Source organism: Carcharodon carcharias, chromosome 8 (assembly GCF_017639515.1).
Source record: "Carcharodon carcharias isolate sCarCar2 chromosome 8, sCarCar2.pri, whole genome shotgun sequence".
NCBI classification, from domain to species: domain Eukaryota; kingdom Metazoa; phylum Chordata; class Chondrichthyes; order Lamniformes; family Lamnidae; genus Carcharodon; species Carcharodon carcharias.
In genome coordinates, this window is record NC_054474.1 from 138742263 (window position 1) to 138764387 (window position 22125).

The 22125-nt window shown below is 39.7% G+C and overlaps 1 protein-coding gene across 1 annotated transcript in view; it reads right to left on the reverse strand.

Annotated features, from left to right (window-relative positions):
• man1b1b (mannosidase, alpha, class 1B, member 1b) overlaps positions 1-22125 on the reverse strand; it is a 54376-nt gene that overhangs the window by 23455 nt on the left and 8796 nt on the right. The window contains exons 3-6 of the mRNA XM_041193160.1: positions 20940-21048; positions 12916-13016; positions 8452-8609; positions 1774-1877 (exon numbers count right to left, since the gene is read on the reverse strand). Of these exons, the coding sequence (XP_041049094.1) occupies positions 1774-1877; positions 8452-8609; positions 12916-13016; positions 20940-21048 (472 nt within the window). The remainder of the gene's footprint in view (positions 1-1773; positions 1878-8451; positions 8610-12915; positions 13017-20939; positions 21049-22125) is intronic.

Below are 22125 nucleotides of genomic sequence, written 5' to 3' on the forward strand. Positions count from 1 at the left end.
AATGTGTTAGAGATTTTAAAACAGAAAATGCTTAATCCCTGTAGAGTAATTAAATTAATGATTAAACTTAAAAGCATTTGCAAACAGCAACACAACCTGCAAAATGTATTGTGAACTCATCAACTCATTTCAGAACCAGCAAAGTGGCCAAGTCAAAAAATTCTGCTTTAAACAAATTCCACCTCCTCAATGCTAATGTCATCTGATGACTTCCTCACCCCATCACAGGCAACATTCACACTCCTCCGCCTCCATCTCACCTCTCTTTCTTTCCCATTCTACTTCTAATCTTCCCTCTCTCCTTCTGTCTTTCACTCCATCATTTTGCTTCCCTCCTTCTCTCACCAGGACTACTGCGTTGCTTCTTTCTCCTGACCACTCACTCCACTCTTACCTTCCAACTCTTTCCCATCACTCCTCTATCAACCCGTACTCAGTTAACATTGCCTATGCTCACCCCTGTCCTCAACCTCCTATCACCTCAGCCCATCTCCCTTTTCCACCCATTCATTTTCTCTATGCCCTTTGTGGTTCCCTCCTCTACCCACCCCCACCCCCCAAAAACTTCACTCAGTCCCTAACTTCAATCCAATCCTCCCCATCATTGCTTCCTCTCCTCACCTGCTTGAATTAATTTCCTGCCTTATAACGTTGCTAGACCTGAAAAGTGCCCTGGTCTTGACTCTCCACATGCAGTGCCATAAAAAATCAATCATTACTTGAACAAAATCAAGCTTTGGCCAAAGAGTGGATGTTGATTAGTTCATGGTTGACTGCCATTTGTTAATGCTGAAAGTACGTGCTGCTTTTGGAGAGAACCAATTAGCTCAATGTCTCTGCAGATGAATATCAAGGGAATTAGCTTTTCCAAGTAGCCAGTGACATTGTGGGACTGCAGGTAATCGGCAGCTGCATGGCTCAGGTAGCTAACTTTCAGTAATGCAATTTATGAAATCTAGTGTTGTAAAATTAACAATGTTATTAATGTTCAAATGAGCAATTGAATAATTACCTACCGCCTGCTATGTCACCTGGACACAGATGACACAGCAAAAAAGGACTATCTACCAGAGATGGTACAAGCACAGTCTACACAGTACTGATATACAACAGCTAGAAGGGAAAATCAAGTGTTGATTTTCTACAAAATGAGATGACAAAAGAACAAAAACATACTAAAAATATCAGTTAGTTTAACCAACGAAATCGCTAGCAGATCTGTGGCATTACCCACAGTGAGTTGAGGGCTAGGGTGCTAGAGATACATGAGGGGTGGTGAACATCTTGAGTGAGAGGAATTGGAAAGAGATAAGCTCAGAAAAAATTGTTTTTTTTTTATTTGTTCCTAGAAACAAGTGTTCTCCTTAGCCACAGTTATATAAATAAACAAATGCATGCCACACAGCAGAATACTGCTTTCAAACCTCCTTAACAGCCAGACTCCAAGAAGATTAATTCAGATGAAGAATCTGTCACCAGTCATTAGCTGGTGAATGTCTCAGTAGTGAGATAGTTTATTTTTTGCCAATCCAACTTGCTAGGATTCCAAATTTATCTAGGAGACATTGAAATCTACTCAGCAAAAAATATATGAGTAGCGGTGATCAATGAAGACTAACCGAAAGCTTAGAACTCAGTACTATCCTGGAGAATGACCTACCTGTCCTCAATTCCTCAGTTGTCTACTGCTGCTCATTAAACTGTTGACTCTAACCACATTAGAGTGAAAAGCTTTGACCACCAGTACAAGTATACCTTATATGGGCATGCTACCTGGTTCTTTGATGTTTGAATTTTCATTAGGCACTGGCTCCTCTTTTTTAGTGTCAGGTAAAGCTGGAGTAACCTGTTCAGATTCAATCTTCATTCCACGCCAACTGCAAGCAAAGAAATGATAGTTATGGATAGATTGCTTCCATGTGAGAGTGGAGAGCAAGGTTGGGGTGAAATGGTGCCAGAACCAGAGTTGGAATCAGAGGGCGAGTTGAACAGGGAAAGCAGAGAAAGAAGCTCAAAAGTGATGCCACAGTTGCAGAGAAAGTGATTGGTGAGTAATTAAGTGTTATTTGTTTGTTTCTTCGCTTAATTGTTTTTTCACCGTTGGTTATTCATCTGATGGTAATTTTCATTGGGCTTTAGATTGCTAAAATACCAGTGTTCTAATCCCAGTGTTTTTAGTTAACCATTTGACTATCTCAGTCTATTAGAGATTAGTTTCTGAGATTTTGAGTTCAATGTTAAATGTTTTAGGGGTCAGGATCTCGGTGATTTAGAGAACAATGGATTGACTGCCATGGCAGTCCAGCAAGATCCCACTGAATCCTGTTCTATATGGGAACTCAGCACACTACACGTTTCCTGGATAACCACATATGCAGCAAGTGCTGCAAGTTGCTCGAGTTCATAATCCAAGTTTTGAAGCTTGACGAGCAGCTGGCAGCATTGCAATTCATCTGGGAGCTTCCGGGATCACATGTTCCAAGAAGTAGTCATCCTTCTAACAGATGAGGGGCTGGGTGTCTATCAGACAGAGTAGGAGGAAGACACAGGTAATGCAGGAATCCCCAAGTCAGCGGCACTCTCTAACCAATTTTCAGTTTTGAATAACAATCAGTCATTTGAAGATTGCAGCAAGAATCAAACCACCTGTAGCCTGAGAGATTTGACTGCATACAGGAGACGAAGTGTAGAAAAGTCATAGGGAGTTTGCTAGTTAGGAGCATAGCCATTTCTGCACCCACAAGCATACTGCCTCTCTGGTGAGGTCAATATATCACTGAACGGGTGCAGAGTATTCTGCAAGGGCAAGTGAAATGGCAAGAAGCGGTGATCCCTGTTAAAAACAATTACTCAGGTAGAAAAAGGCACGGTTTCAGGTGCTGGGAAGAGATTAAACAACAAGACTGCAAAGGTAGTTATCCCAGAGTTATTCCCAATGCCATATACTAGTGAGTATAGAAACAGGAAGACAGTACAGGCAAATGCATGATTGGAGAAATGGTGCAAGTGGCAAGGTTTCAAATTCCTGGGGCACTGGGCAGGTTCTGGGGAAGGGGCAACCATATAAGATGGACGGGTTGCAAATATACAGATCAAAGGCTAATGTTCCTGCTAAGAAGTTAAGTAGCCTTGATGGAGGGGGCTTAAACTAATTGAGCAGGGGGTGGGGGGGGTGGGGATTGCGAACAGGGAGCTGGAAATAGCAGAAAGGAGCAGAGACAAAGGGCTGAATTTTGTGGTCCCAAATTGGGACTGCGTGGAGTCGGGCTGGAGAAAAAAACGGTGGGAGGTTGTCAGCATCTTTCTAGAAGTGAGCATTTCAGAACTTCTTCAGTTTTCATTAGTCACATTTTGGAAGCCTCTGTAAATCACACCTGGTGAGTGGAGATGTGAATCATGGGTTGGAGGTGAGAATAGTCTAAAAGATCAGTAAAAACGCTGTTGCCTCCTTTTGAGTTCATCATGAAATTTCATAACCTGTGTTCTATTTATGTTTACTCAAGTGAGTCATGACAATGCTATGATTGGAAAAGGTAAGTGACCATTAAATAGTGTTGTTTGCCACGTTGTTATTTCTGTCAACTGAAACTGCCAAGTGAAAGAACAGAATTACAAGGGCCTTTTTCTGTGCTGTAGACCTCTATGATTCTTTGGATGCATTAGAATAGGGCATCCATACTATTCTGAATTGTACTGCATTGAAAGAGTAGCTCAATGTGAGATCAAAAGCCAATTGTTTAAAATTTTCCCACAGCTTTTCATGCATTGTTTAAAAATATCTCAGCCATCTGTTTCAAAGCTTTGACATGCATCTGAGCTTTCATACATTGTTTTAAAAACAGTTCAGCCATCTGTTTGGCTATTTCAAAGCTTTGGCAGATGTCGGTGCTTTCATTAATTACTTAAAGGTCAGCTTAGCTATCTGTTTGGCTGTTTCAAAGCTTTGACAGATAGCTGTCTTCAAAGCCACTAAAAGATTCTGTTCTGCAGAGTATATTTACACAGATGTGTTGGGGAATGTCAGTTTGATGGCTTGGCTTCCTTCTAAACCACAAATGGATTCTGCATTATAGGGTTTATTTACCCAGGTGTCTAGTGGAGTGAGAGTTTATATTGACAAATTTATGAGCCTTTCAAAGATATCCAAATGTTATTATAGGGCCTTGAGGTCTGTATGTAAAGTAGATACAGGGTGATTGGATGGAGGGTGGTGGGGGGGTGGGGGGGGGGACGAAGGTGATGGGGGATTTCCACTGATCTGCAAAACTGGGTCTATGTCTCAGTGAACAGGGTTGGGCCTTTTAACCTGGTCGCCTTGGCATCGGCCACCTCCAACTCCACTACCTCGGGCTATGCCCAGGTATTGAAGCAGGGCTATTGGACCAAGCACAATTGATTTGTCAAAGAGTCAGCAGACATGATAGGGCAGCCCTGACTTCAGACTTCCCATGCTTCCACCGGATGAAAATCCTGCCTGCTGGCACTGCCAGCATGGAGGTGGGATTGCAATGTCAGGAACATTTCTGACTCTCCATTCCCACTTCAATGATGAAAATCTGATCCATAATTTTGAAATAGAGAGAAGCATAGCAGAAGGAGTCCAATGCAAAGAGTGAAGTGATGCACTTTGAGAGGACTAATATCGGAATAAAGTATATCATAAATAGCATAATTTTGAAAAGTGTACATGCACAGAGAGAAGTGTCCATAAACACAAATCCTAAAAAGTGGCAGGGCAAGATGATAAAGGTGCATGAAATAGCACATGGGTTACTTGCATCAATGAATAGTGATATAGGACATAAAAGTCAAGCAATCATGTCAAAATTGTGTAAATTACTGTCTAAGCCTCAGCTGGACTATTGGACAATTCCAGGCATCACAGTTCAGGAAAGACGTAAAAGCTTTAGAAAGGGTAAAGAGGAGGTTTACTAGAATGTTCATATGTATGTTACCAGGGATAAGGGGCTTCAGTTGTGAGGAGAAGTTTGAAAATATAGCATTTTTTTCCTTTGGAACAGGGGAGGTTAAGAAGTGACATGGAAAAGGTTTTCAAGGTGATGAAAGCTTTGGATAGAGTATGAAAGAGAAGAACTGTTTCCATGCTGAGTGAGTAAATAACCAGAGATCACAGGTTTAAAAATCATTGGCAAAAGATTTAGTGGAGAGATGAAGAGATATGTTTTCATTCAGATGTCAGGATCTGGGACAATTTATTAAAAGGTTATGGAAGCTGATTCTATAACCAATTTTAAAAAGGAGTTGGACAAGGTACTTAAGGATGCAGGAGCTGTAAGGATATGGACAAAAAGCAGGGGTATTGAACTAAGCACAATTGATCTTTCAAAAAGTCAGCACAGACATGACTAGCCAAATAGCCTCCTTCAGTGCTGTAAGTTTCTATGATTCAAAGTTGATGATTTCAGGATCCCTTAGCCAAAATATTCATAAAATCAGTTTTTGTTTCTGTAACTGGTTGCCATTTTTACATCTTTTATAGTTTACAAGAGAGCCTGATCACCAACACAAATCTTTCACTGTTGATTCCACAAGCACGATGTGGATGTATACAAATGTACTGAAGCAGACAAGATAAACTGGATCATACTTGATCTTTCCTGAGCAATGCCAAGATAGATCTGGGCACAAATTCTAAGATACAGCCAATGGGGGTGGGTGGGGTTGGGGGAAGATGACAAAGGAAATACAACAGCTGGAAAAACATGTTAGGAAATTATGAAGCAGAACACTAAACTGTATCCTGAACAAATTTCAGTGCAGTGAGAAAGGCAGCAGTCATTTCCAGAGAGGCCCATTTATAAAGATGACAATCTTGTTCTTCATTAATTCTTTAATTTAAATTGTGATAATTAAGTTTTTGGTCACTAAATTGTCATTCTGCGATGCTACTTATGTTGCGTAATTCAAATTGGGTCCCTCAATTTGTTTTGCACAACAAATGACTGAATTAATAGACTGTATTATCTGGATAAGAACTTTGATTTAATAGCTCATTAATTTGCATACTGTTGTCAACCAGTTAACGTGTTTTGGCAGTGCAAGCCTTAGTAGGCCTCTGATTTTAGTCTTCAGGGTTCCCAAGTTCTCTCTCAAAATCATGCCTTTAGTTTAAACTGATTGCTTTAATGATATGACAAGGTCTAAATGTTCATGTCCCACAATGTCCTTAGAGCCAATTTAGTTAATTAGGAGCCAACAGTAATGAAGGCCAACGAAGAAAAGCTAAAATATACATTTAAAATAAGGAAGTAAAGATTATTGGGAATTACCTGTCCATAACTAGCATATTTTCTCCTAATTGAAACCTTAATTCAACTAAACTTTTATTAAAGGCTGTTTAAACACCAAGAGTTGCATTTTCTTCCATTTACTTTTTATTTTTAAAAATTGCTTCAGGTATGAAATTCAGTTATACTCAGATATTTTCACTGAAGTTGATGACAATTTTTAAAAATAGTCCACAGTTTTCTCAACCACAAAGAAATCACATAAGGTGGAATGTTCAGAAGGAAATAAAACATCACAAAGCCCCATTCGATATGGACAAAGAACAGATTGTAATCCTAAATTGACAATATACTTCAGTTTCCAGAAACAGATGCAATGATGGTGGGTGCACTTCATAAATATAATTGCATAATTACATAACCACCATATTCCCAAAATAGTTCCAATCATTACGTTTTCTTTTCAACTGAAAGGTCAGACCTAGACTGTAGGACACTACCAATGTTGAAAAAAAAGTAAAGAAAAAGAACAACATAAATCAGAGAATATGTGAGAAACTACAATTGGATTTTAAAAGTCTTAGGATTGTAGAACAAGGCACAGGAACATGAGGATTTCCACAGTGTGAGGTATCAGGATGGAATATTGCAGGTATTCAGGAGGAGATTGTATAGTCAGTGGGGATCCAGGAGTGTACCTTCACAGCGTGGAAAGGACAGTGGAGTCAAGTTCATCCACCTTGAATTGATTTGTACCTGTATGTTGTTGCCAATTTTCTGTTAATAAAAATTACATCTGAACATGCTACAAATGCCATTGGTTAGCCTTGAAAAGGCCACCAATTAGTTACTTCATTTAATATCTTAAAAATAGATATATAAAACACAGAGTGGTTGGAGGACTTTTCAAAATCTGAGGCCTATTAGGCACAAAGCAAATCAAACTAGTGAACAGTAAAATATCACATGGTCCAGCAAGCATGATATTCAATGTCAGCCTAACCTTTGCCTGACAGCAAAGTACAATAGCTGGTTACTTATTTTGTCATGAGCAAATTGTACAATTAAGATGTCAAGCGTGGGTGCTGAAAACTTAGTATTCCCCTGCACAAGGTAAAAATCAAAGATAATAATAAAACTGAACTGATCTCCCTGTATTATGTATTAATGGCACTATGTCCCAATTCAATAATAATTCAAAGCATGCATCTGGTGAAATAAATAGGCCCTGTATCTAGTGATATAACAATCCTGATAAACTTTTTGCAGCAGGTCTACTCAATTCTTATCACAACCAAGTTCAGTCATTTCTTTTGTCACCTGTAAAGACAACAAAATGACTATTGCATTACTAATGGTTGTAAACAAGAGGAATATCCATCTGTGTCTAAAACCTAGATATCCTGCAAATTACAGCTTAGCCTGTGACTAAGATGGAGCTTTAGATACATTGGGAAAGGGAGAGCAAGCATAGGGTGGGGGTGGTGGTTGAGAAGAGGAGAAGGGAATGCAGGGGGTGGTGGGGGGGTGGGGGGCAGATAGGGAGTGAGAGAGAGAGAAAATACACTGACAGAAAATAAGGGAAAACAGATTATAAATGATTGCCGAGAGGAAAAGTACAGGTACACACAGGCTGGGGAGAGGAGAGGTGATCAACAATTATCCAGGATCAATATCTGATCCAAGAAAGTTGCTCACACAGGCAAGTTTATAAAATATAATTTTGCACCACAGCTTCAAGAATTTTTCAAAAACTAAATGGGGTGGGTCCAGGAGGGAAGTGTAGAAGGGCTTCCTCAGATGTTCAGCTGAGTGTTGTTAAGTGGAAAATAAATATTTTGCATAAAAGAGGAAAGTCTAAACCCCAGAATGCAACTTTAGCAATAGCAGAGCTGAAAGGATTCCATTTGAGATAGAGGCGATAGTAAAGTCCTGAAAATAGATCAAGGTAAAAAGATAAAGCTATTAATAGTAAGAGATAGCAGCGATCGCTTCTGCTTGCCGAAGGCGTGAAAGGAAAACGAGTTTTGAGGAAACAAGGAATAATATTTCCAAAACGCTTCAGTGAATGGCACTTGTGTCAAGATACAGCAATCCAGCCAATTCACCGTGATCGAACTCATAGTTGTGAATATGGAGAACATGCACCTCGGAGGATAGTAATAAAACCACAAGTGATGATAGGGTATCATTCATCGAGTACCTGATCATTTTATCTTTCTCCTCTTCCTTGTCATTGGGTATTGCTTCAGCTTCATTTTCTTTCTTATTGATTTTAGGTTCCTCTGCATTTTCTTTCTTCGACAATCTCTTCTGTAAAAATGGTGGCCCTCGCTTATTCAGATTTGGTCTTCTAGGTTTCTGGATTAAAATATACATGTTAGTTAAACATAGGCTAAAATAACCTATAGCATTTTATTTGTAACAAATAAGGAAAGTACTCTGCAGCCGTACCAGCCCTGTTCAGTCCATGAAACAGTATACCTTTCACTGGTCAAATCACACTAGTTTCATGATTACAATAGTATTTTATGTTGCTAAAGATATAGGAAAAGTTTTAAGTTATTTAACACTCCAACAACAGATAAATTGTCATACAAATATATTTCTCATTTAGAATAATCATAATAAAGTAATGTCTGTTTTCCCAAATCTTTGGCAGAATATTAAGCAACAGGGAAGTTGCTGAAAGCAAACAATAACTAAGAAGAATATCTGTTTTTATATATTCTATTCTGGCATGTGGGTGTGACTGGCTAGGCTTGCATTTATTGTCCATTTCTTATTATCCTTGAGAAGGTGGTTGTGAGCCACCCTTTTGAACCATTGCAGCCCATGTGATAAAAGTACTTGCACAGTTCTGTTATCAGGGAGTTTCAGGGTTTTGACCCAGAGACATTGAAAGAACAGTGATATATTCGCAAGTCAGGATGGTGTGTGACTTGGAGGCAAACTTACAGGTGGTAGTGTTCCCATCTGCTGCCCTTATTCTTTTTGGTTGTAGAGATCACAGGTTGGGCAGGTGCTGTCAAATAAGCCTTTGCAAGTTGCTACAGTGCATCTTGTAGATGGTACACACTGCTGCCACTGTGCAGTAGTAGTGGAGGGAGTGAAGGTTTAAGGTGGTGGATGGGGTGCTGATCAAGCAGACTACTTTGTCCTGGATGGTGTTGAGCTCCGATGTTGTTGGAGCCGCACTCATTCAAGCAAGTGGAGATTTGCTCATGGGATGTGGGTATCACGGGCTGGGCCAGCATTTGTTGCCCATCCCTAATCGTCCTTGAGAAGGTGGTCATGAGCTGTCTTCTTGAACCGCTGCAGTCCATGCGTTGTAGGAACCCCTACAATACTGTTAAGGCTTTTAACCCAGCGACAGTGAAGGAACGGCGATATGATTCCAAGTCAGGATGGTGTGAGACTCAGAGAGGAAATCGCAGGTGGTGCATCTGTTTGCCCTTGTCCTCCTAGGTGGTAGAGGTCACAGGTTTGGAAGGTGCTGTTGAAGGAGCGTTGATGAGTTGCATCACGCCCGTGACTTGTGCCTTGCAAAGACTAGACAGGCTTTGGGGAGACAGGTGGTGAGACACTAGTTACAGAATACTTGGACCTGCTCTTGCAGCCATATTAAGTCATGTGGCTGGTTCAGTTAAGTTTCTGGTCAATGGCAACTCCCAGGATGCTGGCAATGGGGGAATCAACAATGGCAATGCTATTGAATATGAACACAGGAGCAGGACACGGCCATTCGGCCTTTCAAGCCTGCTCTGGATCGTGGCCAATCTTCCAGCTCAACGCCATCTTTCCACAGTTTTGCAATATCCCTGATGTCATTAGTATCTGGAAATCTATCGACCTCTGCTTTGAACATATGCAATGATTGAGCTTTCACAGCCCTTGGGGTATAGAATTCCAAAGATTCACCATCTTCTGACTGAAGAAATTCCTCCTCATCTCGGTCTCTTATCCGGAGACTGTTCACCCTGGTTCTAGATTCCCAAAGCAGGGGACACATCCCTCTTGCATCTACCCCATTGAGCCCTGTAAGAATTTTGTACACTTCAGTGAGGTCACCTCTCATTCTTCTGAACTCTAGAGAATCTAGGCCCAGTCTCCTCAATCTCTCCTCATAGGACAATCCCACCATCCCAGGGATTAGTCTGGTGAACATTTGTTGCACTCCCTCTACGGCCTTCCTTAGGTAAGGAGGCCAAAACTGCACACAATACTCCAGATGTGATCTTGTCTAGGCTCTATACAACTGCAGAAATACTTTCTTATTCCTGTACTCAAATCCCCTTGCATTGCAAAGACTAACATACTATTTGCCTTCCTAATTGCTTGTTGCACCAGCACGTTAGCTTTCAGTGACTTATGAACAAGAACACCCAGGTCCCTTTGGACATCAACAATTCCCAATCCTTCCCCACTTAAGAAATACTCTGCATTTCTGTTTTTCCTACCAAAGTGGATAACTTCACATTTTTCTACATTAAGTTCTGTCTGCCATTTTCTTGCCCACTCACTTAGCCTGTCTAAATCATCTTGAAGCCTCTTTGCAGCCTTCTTGCAACCCACGTTCCCATCAAGCTTTGTACATCAGCAAACTTGGAAATATTACGTTTGGTTCCCACATGCAAGTATTGATATAAATTGTGAGTAGCTGGGGCCCAAGTGCTGATCCTTGTGGTATTCCATCAGTCACAGCCTGCCAACCCAAGAATGATCCATTTATCCCTACTCTGTTTTATGTCTGTTAACCTCTGTCAAGGTGAGGTGGTTAGATTTTCTCTTGCTGGACATGATCATGTCCTGGCACTTGTATTGGGCGATGTTCAGGCTTGGGCCTGAATATCGCCCGGATCTTACTGCATGCAGTATCTGATGAAACACAAATGTCACTTAACACTGTGCAATCATTAGCGAACATCAAGGATTCTTTAATGCCACATTGAGTCAAATGCTGCCTTGATGTCAAGAGTAGTAACTCTGACCACACCTCTGACATTCAGCTGTTTTGTCCATGTTTGGGCCAAGGCTATAAAGAGGTCTGGGACTGAGAGGTCCTGGCAGGACCTAAACTGAGTTTCAGTGAGCTAGCTATTGCTGAGTAAGTTTGCCTGACAGCACTATTGACAACACCATTAGTTTGCTAGTGATTGAGAGTAGACTGACAGGGCAGCTATTGACAGTTTGGATTTGTCCCAGCTTTTGTAGTCGAGACACACTAGGACAGTTTTCCACTTTGTTGGGTAGATGCCAGTGTTGGAGCTGTACTGGAACAGCTTAATTAGAGGTACGGTTTGTTCTGGAACACAAGTCTTTAGCACTGCAGCTGGGGAGCAGTCAAGACTTTGCTGTATCCAGAGCAATCAGCAGAATCACAGAATTGTCACGGTACAGGAGGCCATTCAGCCCATTGTGTCTGCACCTGCTCTGAGCATTTTAACTTAGTGCCATTCTCCTGCCTTTTCCCCGTAATTCTGCACATTGTTTCTATTTAAATAATAATCCAATGCCCTCTTGAATGCCTCAATCGAACCTGCCTCCACCACACATAAAGGCAGTACATTCTAAACCCTAACTACTCGCTGTGTGAAAAAGTATTTTCTTACCTTGTATCTGCTTCTTTTGCAAACACTTTAAAATTGTGCCCTCTGGTTCTCAATCTGTTTATGAGCGGGGACAGTCAGTCTGTCCAGACCCCTCATGATTTTGAAAACTTCTATCAAGTCTCCTCTTTGCCTTCTCCTCTCCAAGGAAAAGAATCCCAAATTCTCCAATCTTTCCTCATAACTCAAGTGGCTCATCCTTGGAACCATTCTCAGAAACCTCATCTGCACTCTCTCCTCTGCATTCACATCCTTCCTATAATGTGGGTGCCCAGAACTGTACACAACACTCCAGCTGAGGTCTAACCAGTGTCTTATATAAGTTCATCAAAACCTCCCTGCTTTTATACTCCATGTCCCTATTAATGAAGCCTGGAATACTATTTCTTGATACCACAAAGTGAATCAAATTTGCTGAAGACCGGTTTCTGTAATAGTGGAGAACTCAGGGGAGGTTGAGATAGATCATCCACTTGCCACTTCTGGCTGAAGATGGCTGCAAATGCTTCAGGCTTGTCTTTTGCACTCACCTGCTGGCTCTGCCAGCATTGAGGCCAGACATGTTCATAAAGCCTCTTCCTCTTGCTAGCTGTTAACTTGTCCACCACTATTGCCAAGCTACTCTTGGTGATAAACATTGAAGTCCCCCACCTAGCTACATTCTCAGCCCAAAAAGACATTAAATAATACAAGGAAAAATTAAATGTTAAAGATTAATGATAGCAAAACACTGAACTCTTTCAAGTAAAGCTAGCTGCATGCTGTTTTTGTTTCTTAGCCAATATTTTGAAATAAACCTTTTCACAAATGTGTGGCATGTGCCAATTAATGAGTAGCATCTTGTGTTCATCAGATTGAACTGAAGATCTAGGTTCCTCTAACTGATTAGTTTCCTATCTTCTCCAGGTCAAATTTTTGTTGCCATCGGTACTTACTGTTCAAACTTACTAACAGCCTTCCTGTGTCCAACATTCAATGATCCTGTGATACTCAAGGCGGCCAAAATAAACTTACTATCAAATTTAATTACAGTCAGTTCTAACTGATTGTTCAGTTACCTGTGGTTGTGTGAAAGGCGGTGCCCTGGGGAATAGCACAGCTACTCCTGGTCCAACTGCTGGCTTGGCTTGCTTCAACTCTCCATCATGATAACTTTCATCTGTTAAACACAAAGAAACATACTTTTTAACATTTTAACAAACTTCAGTACAATCTAGTTTGTGTGGCCCTGGAAAAATATAAGGCATAATCTCACTCTCAACATATGAACTTGATATTGCTCAAAAATTAGTCTCTGCACAAAGAATTGCTTTTGAAACTTGCTTGCTTTCTCAAGTTGGTCAACAGAGCAATGTTGATTTTATAATTAATTCAAACTAACAGCTCCTGAAATCATCAGCAAATCACCTAGTTCTGACATGACTTGATAATTACTGCCAGAGAAGGAAAGAAACTCGGGGAAGAGGAAAACTGCAACAAACACAGGAGGGTGACAGCTGGTTTTCAAAGATGACTACTTTGCTTTGGGATTTTAGCCAGTATTTGCAACAATTATCAGCACCAAGGGGTGGCCATCATTAAGCAAATATTGCAATAGTTAATGGTCCCTTACCACAAAATTTAAAACTACCCATAAAACAACCATTTCCAAGTTGTTATACTACAGTAATATTTCTCAAAATGAAGTCTTTCAGAAATCATGCCAATAAAAATCCCACCAAAGCTGCAACCATGTTTCGACAAACAAATATTTCATGTCCAGTTATTTGTTTTCAAGTCCACTGTCAGTCTTTAAAATGGCAAATAGTAAATGCCTTATATTGTTTTAATTGGAAGGAAATTGCAAATGCTTTTTAAAGAATGCCATGATATAAGTTACAAAGGCATGGAAAGGGTTGAGCCTAATTTTAATACTGATACACCTTTATTAAAAAAGGCTGGTCCTGCCAGGACCCCTAGTGGCGCTCAGTGAAATTGAAGTGGCAGAAGCAAAATGAAGTCCTTCCCTACGCCCTCACTTCTTCAAATACCATACCATTCTCCAATGCAGAAGTGGATAAGTAACACAGGTGCAATTAGCCGTTAGCAAGTGAAGAGTGCTATTCAACTTTAGCATGTAGTACTTATATCCTAATTGCAAAATCGCCATTCTACATGTTGTAGCTATTTCATTCATGTTATGACCGATTTATTTGGTAAAGCAGTTATTCAAAAATCCCAGAGGGAAACTTTAAACAACTGTCATAACATATGATTTTAAGTGTTATGTTTGAGATGCAACTCTAAATTCAGGAATCAGACCATCAGTTCTTGAGGTTTTATGTTAAACTAATTGAAACATTTTATTAATTTACACAGGTTAAAATATATACATGGCTATGAATTACTATCATAACGTGTAACAAATTCCCAAACTAATCTCCATTAAGGCAACAGCAACCCATAGACTTAACCAAACACCAGGCAAAGCATTTTCAGCTTACAAATTCAAAATGAGGTTCTTTTCACTGTACAGCCAGTTGGAGGTTTGCACCTGCCTTTTGATCTCACATTGCCTCTGCTCTGCACACCCAAAAACTACTGAAATTATACCTACCACAGCTGATTGAATTCAAATGCTCATTGTCTCACCAACCTCTTTGAACTTTACCTTTTAACAATGAAGCCCCTTTCATAGTACCAATTTTATTAGTAATATAAACAAATTGTCTGGTAGCTGCTAGAAAGGCATCAAGTTTTCACCTCATTTCTTGAATGCTCTATTCAAAAAATGCAAATGCACTCTACCCTCTCTGTTTACGTCTCAAACAAGTACATATCAAAGCACCCAGACTAGCTGACTTTAATCTAATTAAAGTCACACCTGCAGACTAAACCTCTGTTTTAAAAGAAAAATACTTTCCAAAATATCGTATACATTAATAGCTTCATGACATTCAGCTTTACTTCAATTAGTCATATAATCTGGGGAAATCCAAGTGCATTAAGGATATGTGTGAGTAAAACATAAAAATTTGGCCATTATGGGAAAATTCAGGCAAGATAGAATACAAATACATGTTTATCCCTAATCCATATCTTCTTGATTTAAATTCCATGATAATCATGTGGTATGATCCCAGAAGCAATATCCATATTGATTTATACACATCAAGGAACTATTTACTGTGAATGCTAAATTGAATGGGATAGAAAAAGAATACTTCAAATAAAAAAAATCTAATCCAGTTCCATTAACCCTGTCATATTAAAACTGGAGATGACATGCACAAAAGTATAATATTCATTCACTGGGCAGCATATATCAATATGATGGCACCAGGGCTTCAATTTCTTTGGTTTACTATATAATTTTGTTATTAAACAGGAGACTTTAATAACATTGCACTAAGAACTGCTCCTTATAATTTCAACAGATTAAATTTAGAACACTTCCTTTAACAAAGTGCAGCTCCTAATTTGTAACCACGCCAAAGTTTAAGCAGTTAACTAAAAGCACATGAAGAAAGCAAAAGAGCTTGAATGTGGCACCTTTCCTTGGAACATAGGAACAGGAGGCCATTTGGTCCCTTAAATCTGTCCTATCATTCAATTTGACCTTGGCTGATCTGTACCTCAGCTCTATTTACGTTTTTGATCCATATCCCTCGATTCCCTTACCTTACACAGATCTATTGATTAGTCTTGGAAATTTCAATTGGCCAAGTACTCACATCCTTTTGGAGAGAGAATTCCACATTTCTGTTTTACGTTGTGTGAAAATATATTTCATGATTTAACTCCTGAATGGCATACCTCTAATTTAAAGGTTGTGCTTCCTCGTTCTTAATTCCACAACCAGAGGAATTAGTTTCTCGGGACCTAGTCCATACCCTCATCATTTTCAACACCTCAATTAGATCATATTCGACCTTCTAAACTGAAGGAGATAGAACTCAAGTTTATGAAATCTATTCCATCGTGATGCTCCAGTATAATTCCGGTTAAGTGTGTACTACATCTGATACAAAGCCAATGTATCCTTCTGGAGATGCGTTTTAAAACTGAATGCAATGATCTTATATGGTCAGCTGAAGAAAAGTTATTTTGTTTTCCTTTTGGGAAGGAAGAGAATAGAACAGAAAGAAAATAAATAAGCTTGGCCCATTAGATGGCTATGGGTTCGGCTACATGTTATGATGCTATAAACATCAATCTAATGAGCTGCATCTGCTGCCAAACTGAAAATATTTTATTTGTAGAGCTATTCAGTTGTAGACCAATGGGAATCAGGTTAGTGTAAAATGGCAAGATTGACTGCTGTAGTTCGATATTATAAAACAAACAAATAATTGCAAAGGTCATAGATGTACTCAATCATGCTGCAGATAAAGTGACTGCTCTAAGATTTTAGAATCCTGCTACAAGGCTTAAGTTTCTGCAATCACAGGCGCTGTTATAGAATTTGTAATGCTGGATAAAACTGAAAAATCTGAAATTGTAATTAAAGGATTTTATTCTGCACAAAGTTAGCAATATTTAACCAACTACATCAGTGCGCACTTCAGTTAAAGGATTCTAACCATCAGCAACCCAGAACTCAAAATGCTTTCATCAGTATGTAATATGCAGCCTGACATATGTAAGCCTTAGTACAACACATCTTCAATTGGGTGATACATGTTTTAAGGGACTGATGTTTAAAGTAGCATAATAGTATGACAGATCCATGTTTGGCCTAGGAGTAGGAAGTGCTGACAAGTTTCTCCAGCATTCTAGTTGAAAAATAAAAAGCAACATTAAAAGGCATGATAAATTGGCCATGAACAGAGAACATGCTCCTGACCCAAACGTTCACTATTCACATGAAATGCCAAGAATCTCTCCAGCTGCTGTTCAGATCAGTGAATGGTGTCATTGTGGGAAACACACAAGGCACCTGGAGATCAAAAAATTGCAAGGGGGGAACAATGCCGGTTAACTGAATATATTCAAGGCAGAGTTAGATAGCTATTTGATTGACAAGGGAGTAAAGGATTCTGAGGGGCAGACAGGAAAGTGGAGTTGAAGCCACAGTCAGATCAACCATTATTTTATCGAATGGCAGGAAGGCTTGAGGGGCTGAAAAGCTACTTCTGTTCTTAATTCTTGTAATGCTGCTAAGACATAAGGGAGGCAATTATGTTCAAAATTAAACCCATGGGGGAGTACTTTGTTGTTAAAGAAAATTTCCTTCTTTAAGGCTGCATAGTACACAAATTGCACTGTAATTTTCTAACTTACTGGTGCCAAGGTAGTGAAGGAGTGCTCGCATGATAATATGTCTGCCTTCATATGCTATAACTTCTATTGAGCAGAATGGTCATTTTGACTCTCCTTGAACCCAGCAGCTCACTTTTTCCCAGAAGCACTCCTTTCATAGTCTGTGTTTGAACACACATTCGCTGGAGGCTGAGCAGAGGGGGTTAATATCCAAATACAGAGGTGCAGAACTGGTGGTAGTGGGTCAGCATCCGTTATATATTCTGCCAGATTCTTTGTTCCATTGAAGTCAATCAAGTCAATCCACTACTAGGCAAATTTTATCTCCAGTGACTGCATCCCCCAGTTACAAGGGTAAAGCTGCAATTTGCATCTACATCCATACTTTTGCAAAGCTGACCATATCATCAGTTTGGGATTGCAAATTAGATCTTTGATAACTTCTTGGGGCTTTGCTCTCAAGAAATGTGTTTTACATTTGTACTTATAAATCCGTACTTTTTAGATCAGAAAATGAGGCTTATAACTCAATTTGCGAAATCAAAGATACAGATATGAAATTCCATTTCACTTTACCATCAGTTGAGAGCAATTTAGCTAAATGAACAGAGTGTAAAGCTCCCACCCACCATTTCACATCCATCATTCATTTCCACCAAGTCACATAAAAATTAAGAGCACTTGGGGATTTATTTGCTAACATCTGTTGTTGGTGGCAAAGCATCAGACTTCATTTGAAACCATCAAAGCCTGCATTCACAAAGTGCTGTGAGGTAAAAGTTTCTATGGTACCCTTTCACTGTCAGGCGATGTTCCTACACTGCTTTATCAAAGGCACGGGAATAGGTCTCCAACCCGTCCCCTTGGCCGGGCAAGGTGTGCGTTGCAGGGAGACTACAGGAGAGGAAAATAGGGAGGAAACAAAATAAGATTAGCTTATAAAAACTGCACATGGGCTTTATAAATATCACACTTGCTTGGCATTATAAAGATTCGTTCTGTACAAAACTTGTATCAGTGTGAGCTGGGTCTATGCATCAGGTCCTCATGATCGCTGTGGGTTGTTTGGATCAGGTCGGCCTTGTATACTTGATGCATCTTGACAGGGAGTTGGGGCATGTGGCCTACGCTCAGCTCTCTACCAATTTTTCAGACTTGGCTGCTGAGGAGATCAGTAGACCGCAATCTCTAATATTTTCCTTCTTCAAATGAATCTCCCCACAATGTACCATTTAGGCATTTCCATATAGCCCTGATGAAATTAGCAACTTGTAATGCGTTAAAACAATGTGGGCGATGTTGACGCACACCATCCGTGACACTTCCATACTGTTGTTTTTTTACTTCATTCTGTCAATAGCTTCCAGGAGTGCCTTTCTTTCAGAGAGGTACACAGTATGATAAAACACAGTCCTACCTCCAGAATACTGTGGGAAACAGTTAAGGTTTGATATTTGCAGCTTCCTGGGGCTTTGCTCTCAAGAAATGTGTTTTTACATTTGTATTTATAAATCAGTATTTTTTTAGGTCAGAAAATGAGGCTTATAACTTAATTTGTGAAATCAAAGATGCAGATGCTGTCCATGATTCCATTCAGTCAAATTAGATAGAGTTGCCAAACAGAACGATTCGCCAAAGGGCGAAAAAAAATCAAGAACAAAAACCTCCAGCCAACCTCCCAGAAGGAAGGATGGGAAATATATTATCATTCAAAATTTGAAGTTTGTATGTTTTGCTGAAAAGAATTCAAAATTTTCTAGTGATTTTCACAAAATCACATTTTAACAAAACGTATAAGGAAGGCTTTTTCTGCGCAAGTTCGATCCGAATTTAACAAATGGTTTCAAGTAAACAATTGTTTTTTTTATTCGTTCATGTGATGTGGCAAGCATTTATTGCCCATCCCGAATTGCTCTTGTTCAATGAGCCAACCACATTGCTGTAGGCCAGACCATGTAAGGGCAGCAGATTTCTTTCCTTAAAAGGACATTAGTGAACTAGATGGGTTTTTATAACAACCAACAATGGTTTCATGGTCATCAGTAAGACTTTTAATTCCAGATTTTTATTGAATTCAAATTCTACCAATGGCCACTGTGGGATTCAAACCCAGGTCCCCAGAGCATTACCCTGGGTATCTGGATTACCAGCCCAGCGGCAATACCACTACACCTTTACCTCCCCTAAGTGTAGGCTGCATTAACTTTTGCTATTATTGAGCCACCGTACAACCACCTTCTGGGTCACTTGCCTTGTCAGCTTGTCTAACCTTTCAGGACCAAGCTAAAGTAAAATATGGTGCCAAGGGAGTCTATAGCAGTAAACTAAACTTACAGCAAAAGTATGCGTTGCAAACATTAAAACTAGCTCATGAGGTGCAGCACAGACAATGGAGAGAAAAGAAATGCAACAATCACAAAAGTTACAGGTAGTGATAGACCTGGCAAGGAGAAGGCTGGGTATTAGAATTGGCATGCAGCATAAGCAATTTAGCAGGCTACACAGAAATAGTGCTCCAGGTTACAATATAGCAAATCATTTTACACTGTAACATAGTTATTGAATAACACTAAGTAAAGGTCATTTATGAATGACCCAAGCAGAACAAATATTTCCAGAATACAAAAATTTTCCAGGGCAATGCACCATCATGTCACACAGGACCAAAACTTCGATTATACATTAACATAAAAGAAAAATACCATTGATGCTGGAAATCTGAAATAAAAACAGAATATGCTGGAAATGCTCAGCAGGTCAAGCAGCATCTGTGAAGCAAGAAACAGAGTGAAGGGCCCACAGTTTATGGGCAGTGAAGGAGCAGGACTCACCATTTATCATGCTGACAGCTGCCCACAAACCTTTGGCGAGCTTTCGAATGGAAAGTTGCACTATCTGGAGATCATTTCTGACAGTGCACCCTCTTCAGGGGATATGTGGCTTCTGAGAGTAGGACAAGTAACAGCAAGGCTCTTCAACCAATTAGACTAAAAATTCCTCACTGAGCCATGCAGAGTCAAAATGAGGAAGGATAAATTAGATTGAATTCAATTTAAAAACATGCACAGAAAACAAAATAAAGATTGGCAAAAAAAATGGAATTAAAAGAGAGATATATAAAAGACAGACAGGAATAGTAAAAATAAAATCTTCAACACTAATTAAGTTCTGAAGGATTGAGAATGCCAACTTGTAAAATAAAACTTTCGAGGCCAGAGGGGTTGTTGTCTGTATTTACTACTATCATGCGATTCAACATTCACCTACACTAACCACATCTTTTTCTGACCTGTTTAGCGGATAACTACTTGATGAGTACCCCAATTTCACCTCATCACATCGACTTCAATGCTGTGTCCATCAGCGAGGACTGATACAGCATACCTTGTGGAGAGGTAGGGCAACTCGGACTGCAACTGTTAGATTTCCATTTTTAAACATGCATGTGCAGACTCCGGAAGTTGCTGTTTGATTTACTCTGTAATAACGGTAAGCACTGTTAGCGTTACTGTTCCACTTTAACACAAAATCCTGATCAATATTTAAGGTCTCACAAAAGATCTTAACCAGAAACATTAACTGTTTCTCTCTCTATGGATGCTGCCTAACTTGCTAAGTGTTTACAGAATTTTCAGTTTTACTTCTATTAAGTACATTTACCTTAGACATATTACTAACATAAAAAGATATATCATCACAAATGTGATATAAAGTAACTTCAAACTGTACCACTGTCAAAATGCTCATCATTTTTAAACAAAACTAACATATTACTATGGAACTGTGTTCCAATTGACAGCTTAAGAAAAACTCCATTCCAAAAAGCTGGGATGATTCCTACCTTGCCAGCGTTCAGACAGGTTAGGGTATGCCGCAATACCACAAACCACCATGAAGACAAACAAGAATGCAATTAGGCTCCGCTGCAATCTTGACAGTTGTTTCCATTTCTAATTTGAAAAGTGAATTGTATTTAAAGAGATATAGAGGTGGAAATGAACGTAATTACTTGACAGCTAATGGTGGCAAATTCTTAACAGTAAACATTTTTTTTAAAAAAATCATCATTCATTCCAAGTTTCAGGGGCATATTTTCTCCAGGTGAATGTATTTTCTTTTGCACTGATAAGTATTCTTACACCACATCCCTTCCCCTGCCCAAGAAAACAGGCTGAGACTGACCCAAAGTCCATCAAAGGCATACTTTAGTCATCCATCAGGAGATGTGCAAGGTTAGCATGATTCTCTCTCCTTGCTGGTGGAAAAGCACTATCCTCTATTCAGCAAGATCACATGAAGGTTAGCATTGGAATATTGACTAAAGCACAAGCCCATAAACACAACATCTGAGAAGTACTGCTATGTTATTGTGTTTGGAAAACTTGTTTTGGGTGGAGGGCGAGAGATTGCAAAGCAGCTCAATTAACTTTGGACTCTCAGAATTCAATAGGATTTTAACCTCCATGCTGTGTTTGAATGCAAATTTTTACTACTGAACCTTGGCCGACTTTTTCCCTTTCCCCAGGCCAGGTTTCCTGTGGCCAGGATAGATCAGGGATTGAAACAGTGCCCTGCTGATCACTGTACCAGACCTTTACATTGAGCTGTCAAAAGATTTCAGCTCTGACAACTAGTCCCTGAAGACCAGATATTGCGACCTCATCAGCATTTACCTTTCTTATTTGGTTTGTCCTGTTCAAAATGTGTGAGGGTGAAGATTTGGAAAGGAGTTATTTTAACATTGTTGTCTCATTGGTGGATGAATCCTACAAAAGGTCACCACGTTTGTTTGCATCAGCAATAGGTGCCAATTAGTGGGAATGTGTCCTTACCCTGTATACATGGTCACCAAGCTCTAAGGCATGCACGTGTAGTCCACAAAAACAAAAGCTTGGACACCCTGAACTAGGTCAGTGGGACAACTTGAAGGAAACAGCAATGCAGTAGCTCCTGAATAGAACATTCCCTCCCAGAGCAACAACATATATACTCTTATTAACAAAGGCAGTTTTAAGAAAGCTCAGGTC